Source organism: Plectropomus leopardus, chromosome 21 (assembly GCF_026936395.1).
Source record: "Plectropomus leopardus strain MGB_pleo_1.0 chromosome 21, ASM2693639v1, whole genome shotgun sequence".
NCBI classification, from domain to species: Eukaryota; Metazoa; Chordata; class Actinopteri; order Perciformes; family Serranidae; genus Plectropomus; species Plectropomus leopardus.
In genome coordinates, this window is record NC_142196.1 from 26,511,750 (window position 1) to 26,535,169 (window position 23,420).

The 23,420-nt window shown below is 39.3% G+C and overlaps 1 protein-coding gene across 9 annotated transcripts in view; it reads left to right on the plus strand.

Annotated features, from left to right (window-relative positions):
* tnikb (TRAF2 and NCK interacting kinase b) overlaps positions 1 to 22,974 on the plus strand; it is a 67,560-nt gene extending 44,586 nt beyond the window's left edge. For 7 of the 9 annotated variants that reach the window (XM_088071754.1, XM_088071756.1, XM_088071757.1 and 4 more), the window contains 12 exons: positions 25 to 48; positions 2,782 to 2,963; positions 4,147 to 4,261; positions 6,740 to 6,848; positions 7,706 to 7,882; positions 8,556 to 8,699; positions 10,127 to 10,261; positions 10,584 to 10,684; positions 11,291 to 11,440; positions 12,568 to 12,727; positions 17,078 to 17,217; positions 18,295 to 22,974. In XM_088071754.1, the coding sequence (XP_087927880.1) occupies positions 25 to 48; positions 2,782 to 2,963; positions 4,147 to 4,261; positions 6,740 to 6,848; positions 7,706 to 7,882; positions 8,556 to 8,699; positions 10,127 to 10,261; positions 10,584 to 10,684; positions 11,291 to 11,440; positions 12,568 to 12,727; positions 17,078 to 17,217; positions 18,295 to 18,378 (1,521 nt within the window). In that variant the 3' untranslated portion in view covers positions 18,379 to 22,974. The remainder of the gene's footprint in view (positions 1 to 24; positions 49 to 2,781; positions 2,964 to 4,146; positions 4,262 to 6,739; positions 6,849 to 7,705; positions 7,883 to 8,555; positions 8,700 to 10,126; positions 10,262 to 10,583; positions 10,685 to 11,290; positions 11,441 to 12,567; positions 12,728 to 17,077; positions 17,218 to 18,294) is intronic. The other 2 variants (XM_088071759.1, XM_088071755.1) reach the window with 2 other exon arrangements.
* Positions 22,975 to 23,420: the final 446 nt, after the last annotated feature.

A 23,420-nucleotide genomic window follows, 5' to 3' on the forward strand; every position in this document is an offset into this window, starting at 1 on the left:
CATCCCTCCTTCATCGTCCTTCAGAGCTATAAGAGAGCTGTAGACGAGGTCAGTGACATTTCTCCTCCTTCACCTCCTCCTCCTCCTCCTCCTCTTCTCTCTCTCTCCGTCTCACCCCGTCTCCCAGTCAGCTCTCTGTCTTACACTCACCTGTCCAATCACATGACGAGTTTCCATTAACCCTCAAATTGAAAGTGTGAACATGAAATACAGCTCATGGAAACACATCAATTTAGAAAAAAAACGCTTCGTTACAAATAAAATCAATGTGTTATTAATGTGTTAAATGTGCCAAAAAAGACATTTATGCACAACGCAAAAAGATGCAAAGACACACTGAAGGTTATATTCCACATATTACAGATTTACACAAAAACTGAAGCATATTCTCTAAATGTCGATAAAGTCAAAGATTATTTCCATAATAGAATATCCCCTTTCTTAAAAAAATATGACTTTTTTCTCATAAAATTACAATTTATTTTTCTTGTGAAACTATGATTTTATTATTGTAATATTGCCACTTTATTCTTGTAAAATTCAGACTTTATTCTTATATAATTATAACTTTTTCCTCATAAAATTATGACTTTTTTTCTTGCAAAATTACAACTTTTTTCCTCGTAAAACTATGACTTTATTCTCGTAATATTACCACTTTTTTCTCACAAAATCATGACCTTCGACTTGGAATATTATGACTTTGTTCTCATAAAATTATGACTTTTTTCTCGTATAATTAGGACTTTTTATCTCATAAAACTTTGATTTTATTCTCATATTACCACTTTTTTTCGTAAGATTATGGCCTTTGTCTCAGAATATTGCAACTTAATTCTTCATAAAATTGACTTTTTTTCATAAAATTGTGACTTTATTCTTGTAAAATTAAGACTTTTTCCCGTAAAATTAGGACTTTTTATCTCATAAAACTTTAAGTTTATTCTCATAATATTACCACTTTTTTCGTAAGATTATGGCCTTTGTCTCAGAATATTACGACTTAATTCTTCATAAAATTGACTGTTTTCTTATAAAATTGTAACTTTATTCTCGTGATATTACCACTGTTTTTCTCACAAAAAACCTTATTGTCAAAGTTTAAAAAAAATGTGTTTTCCTAAAACTCCTTCGTACCATCAGGTGTATTTTACATTCCCAGTTTTAATTTGTCTCACCTCCGTGTCAAACGTCCACTTCAGAGATCTCGTGTTTCATCTCCTCTCTCTCTCTCTCTCTCTCTCTCTCTCTTCATTTCCTCCCCCTCTCTCATCAGGAGGAGTTGGTAAGATAACCTCCCTCCCTGCTCCTCCCTCCTCCTCTCACACTGACCCTCTCACATGCACAGCCCTTTTTTACTGCTGATGTCACAGAATTTAAAGCCCCTGACCTTTAACCCCTGACCGTCCTGCACTGATGGACCCTCTTCTCCCTGCACCGCCCCGCTGCTCGCTGCCCCCCCGCTGAGGACGCTCCTCTGTGTGAATATATGAATCAAATATGAAACAGCTTGAAACGTGCCACAAAGACTGAAAAAATCCTTTTTTTCTCTCCTGCTTGATTTTAAAGTTTAATCCACTCTGACACTGAAAAGTGAGGAGAAATGAGCTCGTCAGTCCTGCTGTTAAACCTTAAAACTGCCGTCCAGCGTCTTATTATAAATATATTTCCACTTCTGCTGCTCGTCCAAAATAAATTCGTCATGCTTTAAGTCACATTTATCGTCACACAGATGGATGTGGCTTTGATTAATCATTTTCTGTCGAACCAAATGTTTTTCTCCTTTTTTTATTAAGGTTATTTGTGCACTGTAACCGCAATGAAAAAAAATCTGGTCTTTTATATTTATGTTTTGTTTTGTTGATTTTGCTCATTTGGATAAATACTACTTAAAATATCACAAAACTTAAACTAACTGCAGTTTATTTAAACACTCAGAGGCCTCTTTATTTGGTACACCTGTTCTAATGCAGTCATATACACCAGCTTTATATATATATTTATTATTATTTTTAATTTTCAGCTAATTTTCTTTGACTTTTTTTGTTTTTTTTTTTATTAATTTCTTGTTAATGTTTGGGTCCTTTCTGTTTTCATTGCTCATTACCTTCTTCTCATGTTTCTGAAAGCCAGTTTGCTCAGGTTTCAAAGCCTTAAGATGCTCATAATGTGCAGTTTTTGGTAAGTTAATGTGTAAATGTACACATTAACGTCTGTACATGTAAATTCATGTACAGACGTGAGAATAATAGCGACACATCTGAATAGCAGTTTAGTGCACCATTATCTTTAGGTCGGGCCGCAATACTAAAAAATAATTTTTGAAATCAATACATTATTGGCATAATAAAAGTTGAGTTTATGTGAAAACAGTCGTGTTGCGTTGCATTAGATTATACTGGTGTACCTAATAAAGTGGCCGCTATAGATACTTGTTATATAAAAGCTGAAAAAGCCAGAATGATATTGATTTAACGCCTTCAAGTCACAATAAATAAATACACTTTATTTATAAAGCACTTTTTGAAACAAGGTTACAAAGTGCTTTACATGGTTTACCCCAGGTTTAAAATAATGCAGCATGTGAGCAAATAAATCGGACAATTTCAAGAATTACATATAAAAAAATAACATCAGTGAGGCAGAAAAGCAAATTTGTCAAGAAAGTGTGCAGAATATTTCAGCGTGGTTAATAAATCAGATCAGCAGAGGTAATTTCTCTGAGAAAACCCTTTGAGTTTTCTCTCTCTGACTCTTTCGGGTTTCCTCGCCGTCCTGCAGGACCTGACCGCGCTGGCCAAAGAGCTGCGAGAGCTGCGGCAGGGCGAGGAGACGAGCCGCCCGCCCCTCAAAGTGACGGACTACTCGTCGTCCAGCGAGGACTCTCACAGCAGCGAGGACGAGGAGGGAGAGGGCGGGGCTAACGACGGGACGGTGGCCGTCAGTGACATACCGCGCATCATGTGAGTGATCCCCCACTGGCTTCCCACACACAAACACATACACTCAGTGGCCACATTATTCGGTACTCCTATGCAACACCTGTGCAACACCTGTGCAACACATGTGCAACACCTGTGCTACACCTGTGCTATACCTGTGCTACACCTGTGCTACACCTGTGCTATACCTGTGCTACACCTGTGCTACACCTGTGCTATACCTGTACAACACATGTGCAACACATGTGCAACACCTGTGCTACACCTGTGCTATACCTGTGCTATACCTGTGCTACACCTGTGCTACACCTGTGCTATACCTGTACAACACATGTGCAACACATGTGCTACACCTGTGCTACACCTGTGCAACACCTGTGCTACACCTGTGCTACACCTGTGCAACACATGTGCTACACCTGTGCTACACCTGTGCAACACCTGTGCTACACCTGTGCTACACCTGTGCTATACCTGTACAACACATGTGCAACACATGTGCAACACCTGTGCTACACCTGTGCTACACCTGTACAACACATGTGCAACACATGTGCAACACATGTGCTACACCTGTGCTACACCTGTGCAACACCTGTGCTACACCTGTGCAACACCTGTATCTGCTCGGCACCAAACAGCGGGGGACAGGCTCAGGGGCGTTGTTTTGGCAATGTGACGGGACCTCAGGGACATCTGCTGTTAAAACCTGAACAGACACTGCGGCTCACTTTCATATTTACAGTTTGCTGATGTTTGCATATAATGTGCCACTATGAGAACGCAACAAAAGCACCTTTTATCGTCTATTTTGGTGCATAGTTCACGGACAGAGAGCAGAAATTTGTATCTTTTATTGTCAGAAATAACTTTTTACCTTTATGGCGGTTAAAGGACGTCTTCAGTACAGAAAAACAATGACGCATCTGTCGACAACATAGTGAGTCAGACAGAGCTTTATTTTTACATGAAGCTGTAAGGTTTATATTTTGGTTGCTAAATTATATTAATAAAGTGACAGAAATCTTTCTTTATTAAACAAGGCGTAGATTTACTTTTGGATAAACGGCAGAAAAGCTTTGACATAGAAAAAATATTGAGAAATAAAATAAAGTGGAAATTGAAATAACATCAAATAAAATAAAATAAAAATAAAATAAAATAAAATGCTGGACATTAAAAACTGTTGACTTGTGTCTTTCAGGCCAGCAGCGAGTCAAGGTACCAACGAGTCCTTCGGCGGGATGGGAGGTCACAACGACGCCAACGACGACTCGTACGGAAACAGCTCCCAGGACAGCACCATGATGATGCGTGAGGTGAGCCGCCGCTCAGTTTATGACCTTTGACCTCAGCCTCGCCGACACTCGAGGCTCACTCGCTGCATGCCCAGCTGTTTCCTGTTTTTGAGTGTGAATGACACACACCTCTTTCTATGAAATTTAAAGTTTCACTGTGTTTGCTATAATAATAACAGTTTTTCCATAAAGTCTGCTTTTATTATGGCAATAATGTGTTTATTTCAACAGTATGTTTTAATACTGAGGTCGTTGTTAAAGGTGATGATGCACCAAACTGCATCGTGTTCAGACACAATTTACACATTTCTAAGAAAAAGTCACCAAAAAATGCACATTATGAACTAAACCTTTGAAGCATCCAGTTAATTGGTTTGATTTCTTCCAAAAACAAAATGTCCCACAAATTGCAAGAAAGTTATTCAAAGTGAGCAGATAATGACCTAAAATACTAGCTTAAAAAAAAGAGAGAATCCTTAGAAATGTTTCCAATAACTAAGAAAAAATACCAAGAAAACTGAATTATATTATTATTATTATTATCTATTTATTTTTTAGTGTTTTTAAGATCATTACTTGTTTGGTTTTTTTTTTTTGGTAAGGCTAATTCCAACTTTTTTTTGGTAACTTTTTACTATTTCGTTCTCATTTTAGGGTCTTTTTTTATTGCTTATTGTCTGCTTTTCATGTTTTTGAAAGTTTTAAAGGGTTACGTTAAGCTTTGTTGTTGCCAGGGTTTCAGTGGAAAGTTTTAAGGCCATGTGGGGATTTATTTTTATTTTAGGAGCTTTTCCACTCAAACAGGAAACATGTGCAGGTGGAAACACTGAGGACACTTTGTGAGAAAAAGCCCCAAAAAACCAAAACAGAAAATATTGACTTTATGCAGCTTTAATTAGAAGATAACGGCGTCACTGTCGGTCTGCACGCAGCCTGTCGGTGTGTGTGCTACATGTTGATGATGATGACCTGTGTGAAGAGCGCCCTGCCCCCCCGCTCAAACCCACCTCCACAAAGCAGCCCCCCGCCCATCACCTGACCTGTCAATCACAGCCTCACCAAACAGTAGCCCGCCCCTCTCTTTTTCCAGAAACACGGGAACGGAGGCGGAGCTCTGCCGCCAGCAACTGTTTCCCCGGCAACGCTAATCTGTTCCCCGGCAACACCAATCTCCCTGATTTGGTGCAGCAAAGCACCTCCCCTGGTCTCCCCTGGTGACGCCTCTGGGGCCCAAGTAGGTGGAGAAGCACCCGAATATCGGCCCCCCAAAAATCCTCCCCTCCTGCACCTGAACCTGACAGCCCTGCACTCTGTTCACCTGTTCACCTGTTCACCTGTTCACCTGTTCACCCCGCCCACAAACCTCCACCTGCTCCCTCATCAGGGCGGGAAATTACCTGCAGCCACCAAACAAAAACACACAAAATTTAAAATCTAAAACTGTTTATTTAGCTGCTACGGACATTAACCCTTTTTAACCCTTTGAAACCAAGCTGGCTTAATTTAAAAGACCCCAAAATTAGCAAGAAAAAAAGTTATCAGAAAATTCTAAAAAGAAAAGTAATGATAATAATAATAATAATAATAATAATAATAATAATAATAATAATAATAATAACTTCGTTTTTTCTTTTCTTATTTTTTTCATTGTTATTATTAATATTATTTTGTTTTATTGTTTATGGAATTAATAATAATAATAATAATAATAATAATAATAATAATAATAATAATAATAATAATAATAATAGTCAAACTTTCAGATTGTTACTTAAGCTCACCCAAATCCAAATTATTTTCTAAAATTAGTTCATATTGACGTAAAGCTAAAAGAAAACCCCAGAAATCTTTTGGCATTTAAGAAGCCCTACCAGATTTTTTTTTTTTTTTTACTGTTTTACTATTTTGGCAGTTAATAAAGTAAGAAAATGTTAATTTTGCCAATTAGCTCATCGATCAGCTGATCATTTTGCTTCTTTATTTGGTCTCAACTTATGTTTTGTTTTTTGCATCCCAGAGCAATGTTTATACAAAACGATCCTCTGAGTATGAAAACTACAAATGGCAAAATGTGGCACCTTTAATTTCCCGCCCTGTTTTGTTTGGATCCGTCCCGCTTTGGCTCCAGAGTTTTCCTCACCCATGGATAAACTGGATTTCTTCCCTCCCTCGTTTTATTCCTCCCTCTCTCCAGCCCCCACGAAGTCCTGCACCCCGAGCGCACGATGCAGGTAGCTGATAAAATAAAAGAAACACTGAGAGTAAAAGTGTCACTTGGAATTACGCAGCATGAGGCCAAAAAGGGTTTTTCATTTTTCGTGAAACAAGAAAGAAACAGTAAATACCTGAGAACAAAGAGCGCTGAAGGTGTTTCCTCCACTGAACACACCGTGTTTCCTTTATTCCAACAGTTACCTGTTTCAGTCAGTTTTCCCAAAACTAACAAACCGTCAGACAAACATGTGACTGACGTGTGTGCTGTGTTTTTATGGTCTGCAGTACGGGATGGGAAGCAGCGGAGGCTCCAAGTCTTCCTTCACACCGTTCGTAGATCCGAGGGTGTACGGGACCTCCCCGACTGACGACGACGATAACATCTCTGCCTCAGGTACGTTTCCTTACAGTGTCAAACCTCAAACGCCCAAAATTAATCACAAGCTCAATCTAAAGGGTCTTGAGACAATTACCATAAATAAAGATTGGGCTTCGTGTAATTAGGGGCCGGTTGCACGTGGGTCCAGTCCCATGCCAAAGTTCTTCAGCGACTGTCTAAACTTCAAAAGTTTGCAAATTCGTAATAAATTATTCGTACGTGCTAGAGCTTTGCAACTTACACCAAAGTGTCAGCCCAGCTGAAGAAACTTTGTGCACTTCACTGTGCTACTAATTAAAAAATCCATCCGAATTTTATCTCAGAAACTGAATTTTTGACAGCATTTTGAAATCTGCCCTCATGTCAACTATTGCAGTTTATGGGAAAATGGCATCTTTAAACATCAGTTTTTCACTTAAGGACCAAATCAATCTTTGTAAAAACAAATGATCAACATCTCTCTGCTGTGTAGATGAAGTCTGCAGAGTCTCAGAATTTTGCCTTGATAAGTGAATTTTTGGCAGCAGTTTGAAATCTGCCTTTCCATGCACAGACAGCTGATATCCTGCCCCCTGGTGGTCGGCTCAGTCACAGTGTGATACGAAGCATTTTCATTTTAAAACTTGATAAAATTAGTTGACACTAATTAAGTCCAATAGAAGACGTTTCATACTGAAAAAAGAAATGCTTTACAATATTTTCCAGTGATTTAAAAATTTTAAAATGGGTCAAATTGACTCGCAACATAAGAGGAGGGTTACGAATTCAGGTCATTCATGATAAAATAGTTAATGCAGTCACGGCACAGAAACTTCAGGTGCAGTGAGTTCAGTCGTCCACCAGTTAACGTGTTGTGTTTATGTTTTCTACAGCGCTGTTTGCTGACGAGATGCTGAAGCAGGAGCAGGAGCAGGCGAGGCTCAACGAAGCCCGGAAGATCTCTGTGGTCAACGTCAACCCGACCAACATCAGGCCGCACAGCGACACGCCTGAGATCCGCAAATACAAGAAACGCTTCAACTCTGAGATCCTGTGTGCAGCTCTCTGGGGTGAGACTGTCACCAAAACACCTTCATATCACACTTTATCATACACATATGTGCTTTTTCTAACTTTCAGACTAGTTTTAATACTACTGCTACTAATACTACTACTACTTTTTTGCCTTTTTACTATTTATTCACCTTTGTTTAAGCACCTGCTCCAAGTTTGGATTTGATGTGCATGCATTATTTTGCTTCTGTAAACATAATTGTATAGCCAAAAAATAATGCCCAACTAAGGTCAGACAAAATTTAAAGTACATAACAACAAGAGAGAAACAATTAAAAAACAAAAATAACAATTAAAACCCATACTAATGAGAGCATATACAACTCAAAGAATATTAGCAGTAAATGCGAAATTAAACACAAACAAGATGGAATTAAAAAATATATAAAAAGATAAATTAAAAGAAAAACAAAAATAGATTAATTTAAATAGATGACACCACATAAAAGCAAGCCTATAAAAAATGCGTTTAAAGAAGTGATTTAAAAGAAGTCACTGATTGTAGCATAAGGCACATAGTTTTATATTTTTACACACTTTACACAGTCAGCACATTATACATATTTATAATTTGAAATATTTACATAAGTTCTAATTGTTTTTATTATTACTGAACACTGTGTGTGTGTGTGTGTGTGTGTGTGTGTGTGTGTGTGTGTGTGCGTGCAGGAGTGAATCTGCTGGTGGGGACGGAGAACGGACTGATGCTGCTGGATCGAAGTGGTCAAGGCAAAGTTTACAACCTGATCAATCGACGGCGCTTCCAACAGATGGACGTCCTGGAGGGACTCAACGTCCTGGTCACCATCTCAGGTTGGTACATGAGACACACAAGCAAGCAGGGACAGAGCTCGCTGTCTGATTAGAGAGGCACAGAGAAATGTGCTCCTGGTGTGAACGGTCAGGCGACTGCTGACGGGCGGCTGTGTGATAATTAACATATCAGAACACGTCAGCGTCCGATGTGTACCCGGTGTGAAAGTTACTTTTACTGGGGCTGTAAATTTGATGATAAAATTCAAAATAATAACATTTTATGAAATGGAAGTTTAACATTAACAAACAGTATTAACACTTTGAGACCTGGATTGACATCGCTTTTCTTGTTTTGTGTTCATACGCCTTTTACAAGCTGTTTAACCCTTTGCAACCTGGGCAAATTGGTTTGATTTCTTTCGTTAAATTGTAGGAAAAAAGGCAATGAAAAAAAAGTCCCACAAATCTAAAGAAATTAGTAAAAGGTGCAAAAAGCAAAAAAAAGACTTGAAAATATTTTCTAAAAAAGGGGGGGGGGGGTAAAAAAAAGAAACTATATTCATTATTATTAGAATTATCAATTTAAAATTATGTAAGAAAAAATACCTATATTTATGTCAATTTTCAGCAGTTTTGGGGGTCATTTATTGGTTTTTTTTTACCTTTCTTTTGTTTTGGTTTTTGCTTATTTTCAGGTAATTTTCTTGTATCTTTTTTTGTAAATTTGCTCATTTTTTAAAGGGTTAAGATGCCGTAACGGCAGCCCTTTCTCTGCATTCACAGGACTTTGAGCAACAGCTGAATCCTTGATTTTCTTTGTCTGTCGTTATTGATCACATATTTTAGCCTTTCTTATTGTTTGGTCGTCAGTGTTTCCTGTCTCCCTTGGTTACGCTGAACATGACAGAGATGTTTCTATTTTTGCCAGATTTGACTTTCTTTTTGTGCGTTGCCTTCTTTATGAATAAAACACTCGCTGAGCAGATTTGAATGGAAGCTGCTGCTGATGACGTATAAACTGTTCTTACACTTATGCAATAATAAGTCACATTAGACAAGTTTTATAAATGCCTCACAGAGGTGGTATGTTATCCTTATCCTTAATCACATATTTAAATTGTATTAACGAATTGTTATATTTTTAAAAAGTCGTTTTTCCAAGTCTTGCTTGCCTTGTTTTTAAATGTTTGTTTGTTTGTTTACTTTCTTTTTTTCAGTTTTTTTTAAAAAGTATTATTGTTGTTTTTGGTTGTTTTTGTTTTTAAACAATTTTCATGTAATTTTCTTGTATATTTTTTATAAGTTCTTGCAAATTTTTCCAAAAACAGCAGTAAAAACATTGATAAACAAAGTGTAAATGTAAAATGTAAATGTAAATAGTTACCTTCCATCACTGATGCCTGAGATATGAAACCTGATTTTATAAACAGATTTACTGGTGAGAAAAATATTATTTACATTAATCATTTTATTTTCATAACCAGGAAAGAAGAACAAGTTGCGTGTTTACTACCTGTCCTGGCTGAGGAACAGGATATTACACAACGATCCTGAAGTGGAGAAGAAACAGGGCTGGATCACTGTTGGAGAGCTGGAGGGCTGCGTGCACTACAAAGTCGGTAAGAAAACTGGTTTATGCACATTGTGAGGACACAAACCTATTAACACACCTGTGTTATGGGGACTCACTTGCAAATTGGGGACAAAAAGTTAGTTTGTACAAAGTTAACCATTAAAATGTGAATTATTATTGTAAATAAATTTGGATTCCCTTCTAAATATTAAAGCTTATGGTTAATTGATAAATTATTGATAGATTTTAATATTCTTTATTTCTGAATATAACGATTACAGAGCAAAAAAGCTCAGTTGTGTTTTTTAACTGTAGCTTAAACACAATTTGACATTTTTTCATGCTTTCATTCTGCTTTGCCCCTGCAGTGAAGTACGAGAGGATAAAGTTTCTGGTGATTGCTCTGAAGAACTCAGTGGAGATCTACGCCTGGGCTCCGAAACCTTATCACAAGTTTATGGCCTTCAAGGTAAGCTGAATCACAGTGCGCCTTAGGTGTAAATGAGTTAATGTGGGGAAAAGGAGCTCTTTGTTGTAGAAAACATGTGAGCAAACAAGACAGAAGCAGATGAGCAGCATGATGTGCGTTTATTTTAGATTATTATTGTTCCAGGACAAGGCCTCACTGAGATACAGTGAACCAAAAAGGGACAAAAAAAGACTTTAAAACGTCAATACATTAGGTCACTCAACCAGTAAATCAGCAAAAAAAGAAACTTTTAAAGGCGTAATTTTATTGAATGTAAATACAAATTGAGAAGAATTATGCTTTCTTTAAAGAATCTGATTTAAACTGAAAACAGGTTAAAATTTGATTTTTATTGTTTTAATTTTTTTGCATGAAAACATTTTTACTTTTTTTTTTAAGACTTTAGTCTGGTTGTTATGGTGACAGTTCTTTTTATCCCCAAAATTTTTACTTAAAAAAATTATGAGTTTTTCTTTTCTTTGGTGATGTTTTATTTTGGCAAATTTTTCTTTTTTTTAAACCTTGCACCATTTTTCTTTCCTTTTTTTCTTTTTAAAAGGTGATTTTTTTGTGGCTAATGAATCATTTTTTCTTGACCTCTTTCAGTCGTTCACTGACCTGCAGCATCGCCCTCAGCTTGTTGACCTGACGGTGGAGGAGGGGCAGAGGTTAAAGGTCATCTATGGCTCCAGTGTTGGCTTCCATGTCATCGATGTGGACTCTGGAAACCCCTACGACATCTACATCCCCTCACATGTTAGTCCCTGTGTGTGTGTGTGTGTGTGTGTGTGTGTGTGTGCATTTTACTTTTTTTAAAGAAAAATTGCATTTGATTGCATTGTTTATATTGAGTGACTGTGAGATCATAATTATATAAAGAATGAATGAGTGAGAGTAGATGAACGAGTGAAAGAGAAAAGAAAATATGCGACAGAGCAAAGACGAGAATGAATGATGGAGTAGATTTCTGAATTAGTGAACGGATACGCAGGTGATTGAATGAAGGGATAGCTGAGTGAGTGAGTGAGTCAATACAAAACGCATTGCATGGTTAAGAGGGTGATTTATTTAGGAAATAGCTGCATGAGTGAGTGAACAGTGAGTGAGTGAGTGAATAAATAAATTATTTAATGAAAGGATAAGAGGGTAAATGGATGGAAAGCCTTGTTAGTGAGTGAATAAATAAGTGAGTCGCTTAGTGAATGTATGAATTGATTGCCGAGTGAGTGAGTCATTAAATAGTTTAGTAAATGGATAAGAGTGTGACTGAATGAAGGGCAGTAATGAGTAAATGAGTAAATGAATGAGGCAATAATTAAAAAGTGTGACTGAGTGATGGGATGAATTAATGGTTAACTTTGTTAACGAGTGAGTGAGTAACGAATTAATGATTTAGTGAATAAATGTGTCAATATTTGAATAAATGAATGAATGAATGAATGGATAGCCTTGTTAATGAGTAAATGAGTGAGTGAGTGAGTCAATAATTAAACGAGTGAATGAGTGAGTGAATGAATGAGTGGATCACTTTGTTAATGGGTGAGCGGCTGAGTGGGTGAATCAGCGTCCTCCTCTAACCTTGGTCTGGTTACAGTAAGAGATGTTCGGGGGAGGGAGACGGTAACCACAGCAACCGCCTCACATTGCTTTTGGCAGTCATGAATCACGCTGTGCTCATGTCTGTTTCCATGGCGATTGCGTGGCTGAGGAGGAGCGGGAGACTCCATTGTTGCAGCAGTTTCTTCTCTCTCAGGTTGGGGACGGGGGGTTAGCGGGCGGCGGCGGCGGCGGCGGGGGCGTTCAGACCCCCCTGCAGGCTCACGGCAGCTCCTAACCCCCTGCCCCCACCCCCTCCAACCCCCTCCCGTGTGTCGCCCCGGCAGATTCAGGGTCAGGTGACCCCGCACGCCATTGTGGTTCTCCCCAAGACGGACGGCATGGAGATGCTGCTGTGCTACGAGGACGAGGGCGTCTACGTCAACACCTACGGACGCATCACCAAAGACGTGGTGCTGCAGTGGGGCGAGATGCCCACCTCCGTCGGTACGTCAACCAATCAGCTCGCTTCTCCCTGACCCCCCCCTCTGACCTCTGACCTCTATAAGCGGTCTCAGCAGATCATCTTTCACCCTCACACCTCCTCCGCCCAAGGCAGCACTCCTCTCTCTCCTCCTGCTTTCAGTCACACCTTTAAACAAAGACGCCTCGGCTGTCGTCTCACCTGTTTCATCACCTGCTCACAGGAATACAGCCGGTTTCTGGGGGGTTGAACGCACCGTTCAGCTGTGTTTGGTGAAGTGATGAAAACATCCTGCACACAGCAGGAGCCAAAATCATCCATGTGAAACTGACTGTCGCTTCATGCGAACACTTTCACACCACGCTGAATAACAACCTGCTTGGCACGCTTGTTTTGTTGAGTGAGTGGTGCAAAACAAATTTGGACAAGTGGGAATATTATCACTAGTTTTTGTAAGAATACTTTATGCATTATATCCAAGCGTTTGTACAATCACAAAAGACTTGGAAAAGTCATGGAATTTGCAAATAGCATCGTCCAGGCCTGGGAAATTTTGGAAAACTAAATGTAGCCTGAAAGTTTGGAAAAGTCATGGAAATCTGCTTCACAAACCTTTGATAAAGATCATGATGTGTGCAAGGACCATCAGAAATTTGAAAAAAAACTAAAACAATAATTTACAGTTTCTGGCTTTGATAACTTAGCAATTTGTAAAGAAAAAAAAATGCTAAAATTTTTTCTTCAAAAATAATCAAAATAATTTAAGAAAAAAGAAATTTGCTCCCCCCAAAAATCCATCCCCCTCAAAAAAAGCCCCAAAATGTTCTTCAAAACATTTTTTGTCACAAATTTTTTAAAGAAAGTTTTCTTTCTCTCTTCTCTCTCTTTCTCTTTTTTCAATTTTTTCAATTCAATGAAATATAAATGTTTAAATTGTAGTAATAGGTGATATAATGTCAAAATAAGTCTCAAAAGACAATTTTCACAGTTTATTATTGCTGAAAATGATGGATGTCATGCAGAAAAAAATTGGCAACACTAAAAATCTCTACACAGTCAAAGAATAAATAAATAAAACAGGTTTTGTGATGCACACGCGCTGCTGTAAGGCTCCAGTTTAAATTTTATGGAAACTGATAAATAAATAATAATAATAAAAAATAATAGAAAGTTTTCAGACAAATTAAAGATTTGACCTGATGGTGGTGCCAGAGGACAAAGCAAGAGCTCACAAAGTTAAAAAGTCTCATCAAAATACACAAAAAGACATTTTAGACAGCAACAACTTAAAGCTGTGGTGACAGACAGCTATGAGGTTTTAATTCAGCCTTTAGCTTTTAAATACAGGAAACCAATTTAAACCTGAAAAAAGTGTTCTCATGAGGCACAGTGGTATGGTGATCTACATGGAGGGTTTTGGTGTTTTCATCACTGAACAGATGAGTTGACCAAAGAAAGACAACCCAAAAACTCTGTGTATTTCTTTAATGTCCAGTGTTGAACATCCATCTGCTGCATGAGATGAGGACAACACGTCCTACAGAGCATTACCTCCACCCTCTGCCCCACCACACACACACACACACACACACACACACACACACACACACACACACACACACACACACACACACACACACACACACACTAACCCAGTCGTCAGAAGAAAAAGAAACTGTTGGCATTGTACGTGTCCTTACATTTATTTTACGATTCATTCTTCAAAAGTTCTTTGTATGTGAGCTGACTTTGTCCTCAGGAGGTGGAGGGGATGGGGGATGCAGTGACACCAGCTAATTTTTAGTTCCCATACATGGGTGGCATATAAGGACCCATAGCTGTTTTTCCTGTGGCTTTTTTGTTCCCAAACATGGGTGTTTTTAAAGCACCAGTGACTATCTTCCAGTTGCTTTTCAGCCCCCAAGCAAGGGTATGTTTTAGGGACCCATTGCTGTTGTACCTGTGGCTTTTTAGTTCCCAAACATACCATCAAACAACCCATGAATGTTTTATGCAGCTGATTTGAAGTTCTGAGTGTTTTTAAGACCCATTACTTGTTTCCTACAGCTATTTAGTTCCCTAAAGTGGGTGTTTTTAAATGACACATGACTGTTACTCCAGCTGCTTTTGAGGCCCCAAATATTGGTGTTTTTTAGGGACCATAGCTGTTTTTTCTGCGTCTTTTAAGTTCCCAAACATAGTTGTTTTTAAGTAGCTGCTTTTTAGCACACAAATGTATGTGTTTTAGGGACCCATTACTATTTTTCCTGCGGCTTTTAAGTTCCCAAATGTGGGTATTTTAAGCAAAAAGTTATTGTCTTTGACGGAGACAGTTTTTTTTTTTTGCCAGGATTGTGTCACCAGAGTATTTTAAACTAAAACATGATATTTTCCGAACCATTACCAAATGTTTGTGTCCAAGTTTAACCGCATTATTAAAATGTAATGTAACGTATTTGCAGCATAATAGTGTGCAAATGGTACGTATCGATGGCTTGCAGAAATGTTCAATGCCAACATTTTCTTCTGGCAATTGTGTTGCACACACACTGAACATCTTTTACTTTGAACACTCTCCTTTTTTATACACAGTTTATCTGTTTTTTCTGTGCAGGGGGAAATGCTTGCGTGTTGTTTGTCTTCTGTGTCGAGTTTCTGTCCTCTTGTTCTGTCCGTCTGTTAAATATTTCATTCCTACATTCATCCTTGATTGCATGAGCTCTAAAAACAGCTTTAAAAACAAATTAGTTATTTGTGCGATTCTGCAGACTAAAGGTTTGCAGTGCATCTAAATCAATCTATTATTTATTGGTACACTCAGTCAAACCACACGGAGAGGAAACTCGAGCGCATCAAGGATGGATCTCGGATGTTATGATCCGAGCGGATCAAAGTCTCTGTGGTTTTCCATTCGGCGTTCACTCTCTGAGTCTCAGATGTCAGTGTACAATATCCCGATTGATTAAACATGTATGTTTGACTGATTGTGTCTGTCCTGAAGCACCGGTGGTTACTGTGTGTGTCCTGCGTGTGGACATTGTCTCCCGTTAACGTGTTTGTGTGTATTTTACTGTCAGACCAGAGTTTCTCACAGCCAAGCCCGGACAAAACATAAAAGCTGCATCGTCGTAACGCCGATCTCCTTCCTCAACAACAGAAACAAACAGCTTTATTGCAGGAGGGGAAAAACAAAAAGACCTTCCACTGAACTTTATTTCTGTGACAGAGGACGCTCTCTGCTGACCCCTTTCCTCTGGTTTAGTGTCGCACACTTTAGTCGTGGCTCAGAAACCGTTCTCTATCTGCTTTTCTGTGCTCAGAAGCCCTATAGTGCCAAAACGAAATGCCCACCAGTTTTTAAACCGGTGATACTCAACTTGCAGCACTCGACAGGGTGCCGGGTGTTCTTTAATTCACAATTTAAAAAAGTGATTCACTCTGGAAATTATTTTGTACTTTTAGTATACATAAGGTGCATAAAACAGCAACAAAATAGAGTTTATTTATGAAGGAAGTGCCAGTGGAGAATCCACCACAGCCCCCGACAGAGGTCCCGGCCAAGACCCTAATGTCCTAAAATCCTAGAAATGTTCTGAAAACCTAAAAATGCCCCAAGATCCTAGAAACATCCTAAAATACTGGAAATGTTCTGAATGTCCCAAAACCCTAAAAGCAACTCAATTCTAGAAATGTCCTAATATCCCAGAACTGTCCTTAAAGTCAGAGAAATGTCCTAAATCCTAGAAACGTGCCTTCTGTCATTTTTTTAAAAGGGGCCTCCAGCTAAAGCAAGTTGAGTATCGCTGCTTTAGACAAACTGACTCGATGTTTTTGGTCCTACAGATTAAAAGGAAAGCACACCCTGCACAGCGTTCCTGGTCTTACGCCCATCAAATAGCAGCCTCACTGTTTTTCTGTTGAAAAACTGCGAATGATAACCAAACATTTCCTGCAGCTGATGCTTCACAATAAAGGTTTTCCACTGGAAGGATTTTATTGTGAAGCAGCGACAGAAACGTTGAATTTATCAGTCGTGGTGCTCAGATGATTCTTAATACACAAAAACTGACATCGACATCAATAAAAACCCAGCAGGCATCCTGTAACGCTGTCCTCCGTTATGTGTTGCTCTGACGGCGTCTTTCCTGACGCTCGTGAGGAGCTCAGAGGTCGTGGTCGTTGACATCAGAAACTGCTGCAATAATCTGCTCCCGGAGGTGAGGCTGAGGACGCCTCGCTGTGTGACTGGCTTGGGTGTGAGACTGGTGCTGAGTCTTTTCCTGTTCGATCCCCCTCTGTGTGTGTGTGTGTGTGTGTGTGTGTGTGTGTGTGTGTGTGTGTGTGTGTGTGTGCCCCCTCTCCTGTCCCTGCAGCCTACATCCACTCCAACCAGATCATGGGCTGGGGAGAGAAGGCCATTGAGATCCGCTCCGTGGAGACGGGACACCTCGACGGAGTTTTCATGCACAAGCGAGCTCAGCGACTGAAGTTCCTGTCAGAGAGGAACGACAAGGTGAGTCCGAGGTCACCTGGACGCTTGTGTCCTTCGGGGTTACGTGTTACTGTTATTATCAGTCTGGGATATGTCAGTGATTAGCAGCACGTTGACTGTGACAGGTAGTGATGTGTCTTTCCGTGTCAAGGCTTCGAAGCGTGTGTCGAGTAATTCATGAAGATTTTTGTAAAGCGCGAATCGAGGCTCGTATCGATGACATATGTGGTGACGTATGTGTACCATGTGACTGATTCAGGAAATGGTTTGCGGGTTTGGCGTAGGATTCGAAATACAAGGGGCAACAAAACGCAACAAACCTCCACTGTCCCCTCACATTTTGTTGACTTCGGACTTTATTGTGCATTTGTTTGCAGTCTATTCGAGCTTATTAATGAGTATATTATTGGTTTATTTGCATTATCATTTAAGCACAATTCAGTTCATAGCTTCACGCACCAAAGCCACGGTGTCATTATAATCACTCTGCCTGTTTCACATTTATTGTCCACTTGATGACACAAAAGAGCAAATGAAGCGCCGCGAAGCTTCGGCCGTGAGTGAACCAATTGGATGGAAAGCTTCAACGCTTCATGACACTTCATCTCGCCATCACTGGCGACAGGTCACCTAGTGGAAATAGCATGTATTTCCTCCATATGCCAAATATGGTCAAAATGACCTCATCAGGTGGAAAATAGTCAAAATGACGAATTCAGAGTCAAAAGCCCAGAATGACACCCAGAAATAATACAAGTCCTGTTTTTCTGCTCTGATGGCTGTGGGATCAAAAATGTCAGTTTGAATGGGTTTCAATGGAGCATTTTTGGACCTGAACAGTCTGAATGTAACTATTTAGTTTCCACAGTGTATTTTAGACTTATTGTAGGAGCTGAGCTGCAAATTCACTGATTACACTCAAATACACAATCTGGACTACATTTAGGACACATGCATCAACACACACACAGTTATCAGGAAATGAAGAATGAAAAGCGCCAAACAGTCTCTGAGGGTTAAACTGTAATAAATAAGTGTGACCCAGCAGAGACGGTGTTAACTTTAACCCCGTCCTCTCTGTGTGTTTCCCTCCTGCAGGTTTTCTTCGCCTCGGTGCGATCTGGAGGCAGCAGCCAAGTCTTCTTCATGACCCTGAACAGAAGCTCCATGATGAACTGGTAACCTTTCTCCTTCGACCCAAAACCCTCCTCTTCTTCACTCTGAACATCGCCCGACATCAGGAGAGAGGGATGGCGGGAGGACAGCGTGTGTGTGTGTTTACGATGTGTGTGCGTGTGTGTGTTTGTGGTGGAAAAAGCCGCCGAGTGGACGATCAAGCAACTTGAAGAGTTGACCCACAGGAGTGAGCCACCCCCCGTACGGACAGCGTCCGCCCGTAGGCGGCGCTGCAGGCCCCACGGATGGTGTGACTGCCTGCTGGTCAAAGGTGACTCCGCTCACCGACGGCGGCAGACGCCTTCGCCTTCCCTGTGGACCGTTGGATTGGGCTGATGGTTGCTCTCGAGGTACTTTAAAGGACGCTGACATCATGCCGAGTAGCCTTTGACCTCCCCGTCGGATCGAATGGGGAGCCGCGGAGAAGTTCTCTGTGTAGCACATTAACCATTTCTTACAGGGTGTTCACACTGCGAGTACGACTCGTCGTTCGACTGACGTGTGATGAAGCCAATCAGACGTCTTTTGGTGTTTTCGTGAGTAAGGTAGCATCAACGGAGGGAGAAAACTTGACTTTGCATTGATCAAAAAAGTGGGTGCAACCGTTTTTTTAGAGGAGCTTAAGTGAAAGTTTCTCGAAGTAAAAGCAACCTGGAGCCGACCAAAATGTGCATCCACACTAAACCGGCTAAAGATTTCCCGCCAGTTTGGTCCTGTGTCCACACTAAGCTGTTTTTTCTCTCACAAACATTTTAGCTTTTTGAAAACAAAGTAAATAAACCAATAATCAATCTTTCGCTTTTTGGAAAACAACTTAGCCTGATTAGACAAAGCAGCTTTCCAACACATTATCATTTTTAATTTTTTTTGCACAATTAAAATATCTGCTGCCACAAATAGATTGTCTGTTTTTTGGGGTTAAATTGCTTATTAGGTGCGTTATTGAAATACATACTGTTCAGTTATCCATTACATAAGTGCAGGAGCGCAGAGCGTACGTTAGTGCTTCAGGAGTTTTCTAGTTTCTTTTTGTCATATTTGTGTAGATTTAGTTTACTCTAGAGGGATCCGTTTTCACAAATTGTTAGAAAATGTACACAAACATAGAAATTGTTGATAAATATACAAATGCAGCATGACAAGAGTTAGTGCATTTACATACCTAATACAGACATCGGGATTTTGAAAAAAAAAATTAAAATCTTTAAAAAAAAAGCAACAAAACAAACAACCCACACTACCTAGATACCCAAGACTAAATCAAAGGATCCTACATTCAGATAATGACAAATAAATAAGTAAATAAAATGGCATTACAGTGTTGTTTTCTCCAAATATTGAATAAACTATTTCCATCAAATGATTAAATAATTTGCCCTGCTCATTTCTAATCTCAGAGAGTACTGATAACAAAGCCACTGATAATAATAAAGCCACAATTTAACATTATACAGATGCTTCTATAATTACACAACATTAGCTGACATGAGAAAGTTTTCGTCTTTGAGCAGACGTGAAGTCTGATGTCTCTGAAATATTAAATATAATAGTTTGTGGCTCAGGCTCAATTCTTGAATCGAAAAATTTCTTAAATAATGTGGAAAAAGTTGCATTAATATGTCTGCAGACTGCATATTTAACAGTTGGAATATTTTACACTTACTTATGTTAAATCTGTGCAGATTTAGTGGCTATAAAAGCTGCACCGTGCTTTACATTTGGCCCCTGAGTGTGGACACAGTCTGAATCCGCCTTAAATCACTCTGAGGCCGCTGGTCAAATATTAAATTTAGATAATATACTCGCTGCTCCTTGTTGCTGTTATCATCTAACCCACATCTGATAGTGATGACTGAATCTCAGCGGATGTTTTCTGGACTAACATCTTGTAGCAAAAATCTTAAGCGTGTGCTCTGTGCGGATGTTTTTAGAGAATTTGTCGACCCAGAGCCGACCGTGGCGGGTTTCCATTACAGATTTGTACAAAACTGAAGCGACATTTTCGAATGTGGATAAAACACAACGGCGTTGAACTCCAGTTAGTGATGTTCTTCTCATCCATCGATCTGATCAACAGATTAATCATCCAACCCACGAGTCACAAACTGCAGTCACAAACCTCCAAATTTAGAGAGGGGACACACATGGGCACCTTTTAAAGAAAACAAAAGAAAAGAAAAGTTTGGAGGAATTGTGGATTCAAAACTTCCGGATGATCCGCTCAACTTTTTAGGAGTTATGTGATGCAATAACAGCTCTTTTAGCACCTGCTGCTAGCAGGGAACGTTCCCACAACGTTGTCTAACCTACAAGTTGCAAACATGTTTTAAAGAAAATGTTTTAATCTAACGTTCAAAGAATGATTTAAGGATATTTAGCAATTCGAATAATGTTCCTGTGGCGTTTTAACTATGTTCTGAAGATGTTACAGATCAGTTTCTTTTTTAAAAAAACGTTACAACAATGTTACATGAGAACAAAGAAAGAACGTTTTCAAAGCAACATTCAAATAATGTTATTGAGGACGGAGATTACAGAGCATTTTTTAATGAAAATGTAATGTGATATGTTAAAAAAACACAAAAAACATTTTAAATATTTTTTGATGTTTACAGAAAATGTTACCATAAATTTAAGGAGAATGTTTTAGAGGAAGGTAGATTTATTTTTAAATTTGTCCCTAAATCCTGCTGCATCTTTTGCCGCAGAAGGAGGAGTTTGTGAGTTAGTTTTGGGAACTAAAAGAAAACTTGCAGCTAATAAACGTTACTAAAACATTGCGTTGTACCATTCTCAGAACGTTTTTAAAACCATGGCATCATATCAGCTATTAAAAAGCATTGCAGTTTTGCAGAATTGGCTTTTTGGAATTACCTGAAATACACATGAAAGCTTAACTTTTTTGCGATAAATGGGAGGTTTTTTTTTCTAAATTTACATGTTTCCATTATTTTATTTTCGCAGTTTCAATTTGTGCAATCTGAGGGTTAACGGAAACCCGCCTGCATGTGATCGCCGCTCTCTGGACTTGATGACGGTGTTGCTCGCAGTGTGAACGCTCGTTTTTGAGTGCTGCTGCTGAAATACCTTCTGTGTCTCTTTCCCACAAGGAGAGGAAAAATCCTACGAACACGCAGTGAGCGTCACGGCGGGGAAATGAGACTTTTTCCGCCCGTTGACGCTGCACGGCTGGTTTACTGCGGCTACTTTGTCCTGGTGTACTCTGGTACGGGAAAGGAAGGTTGTAGATATTGTATCATTGCTGCAACAGCAACACAATAACGAAATCTTCACTCCATTTCTCACACGCAGAACTTGGCGTAGAGTAGTTTTCTCTTCTCTCCACCTTTTTCTGTCCCTGCTGTCCTGTGTACTCTGCACCTGTGTAAATACTCACTTCGATGTTAAGGACAGATTTTTGCAAAAGCAGGTGAAGAAAAGAAAAACAGTCTGGCTTTTTTTGTCATTCCTCTGTAAATCTGTCCGTTTGAAATCTGTACTTTCTCTCAGATGGGAGTTGGGGTTTTTTTTCTGAGCGACGAGCCGAGCGAAGGCTTAAAACGAGCGTTTGATTTCTCAGTTTGCTCTTTTTCTCTGTGGTTCATCACTGTTTATTTAGTTGTGCATTTTGCATGGTGGCATAACATGTTTTACCCGTCGTCACTTGTTATGAATTGTAAGTTTTAAAGGCAATACACAGACTGCAGATCCTGAGAGTTTTACGTGAGGCCCCTGGAGCGTTTAATTTCTCTCAGCACTGAGCTGTATATTAAAAAATGTAAGAACTTAGGGCTTTTATCTCATGAGTCAGAGTCAGATAAGTCAAGATTGTACACTGGATAATTACACATTTATCATTACATTTATAATTTAGGCATTTTGTTGACGCCCAGAGGGGCTCTGTTTTTGACCCGCTGATGTTTGTGAGGTTGTGACGAGGCAGCGAGAGAGGCAACTGTTTCACCTTTTACTTGGTATTTCTTTCTTGTTTTTGCTCATTAAAGGATGCGACAGGTTGTAAGCGATGCCGCTTTAAGGCCAGCTGAAGCCTTTTACATGTGCAGGATGTTAGCGTTAATCAACACCCTGTGAATAAAGGTCAGGAGGCAGGGTCGGTATGAGAGACCGTAGATTAAAAAAAAGAAAAAAAAAGATATATATACTGTAAGAATTTTCGTTATGATGATATCTTACTGATCATTTTAGAGAAAGACGAAAAAATATTGTTCACTTATTAAAAGCTTAGTTGTCTTTCTACAGAATATAGAACATAGCTATAAGAATTTCTAAAAGAGAAAAAAATTACAATGTTTTTATTGTGGTATTATTTGTATTTGTATTTCAATTTTTGTACGTATCAAGACTGTGAACGTATGTACGGCTGTCAGCCTGTGAGTGTGTGTGCGCGCGTGTGTGTGTGTGTGTGTGTGTGTTTGAGTGTGTAGGTGAGCAGGTGTGCGCACAGGTGTGTGACATGCATGTGAGTGTATGTTTTCACCTCGTCTGAATCACTGAAATCAGTCAAAAGACGACCTCAATCTGGTAACACACACATCTGTGATGTTGGAAATTCTACAATAAATGTCCTCTCCTTGTACAGCAGCACCGCCGGCTCCGCCCTCTTTCTTTACTCGCACCGTACGCTCTCGTTGACAGGTGCAGAGGTAAAAAAAAGACACCTGAACGTGAAATTTCCTCCTTAAATCCTTAAGACTGTCTGTGTGAAAGAACTGGTAGTTTTAACCCTTTGAAACCTCGAATGAGATCAGTTTTCTTGTGCTACGTTCACACACCTTTGATGTGCATTCAAACCTTTGAGATCTGAGCAAATTGGTTAATTTCTTTTTAAAAATGTGGCTAAAAAGGCAACGAGAAAAATGCCAAAAATGTCCCATAAACTCCTAGAAATTAGGGAAAAGAAATGTGCTTACAGAGGGAGAGAGAAATTATTAGAAGATAACAATATAAAAAAAAAATAGTTGAACATGTCCAGCAAACAAAATTCATAATTGTTACTATTATTAATATTATTAACTATTATTCTATAT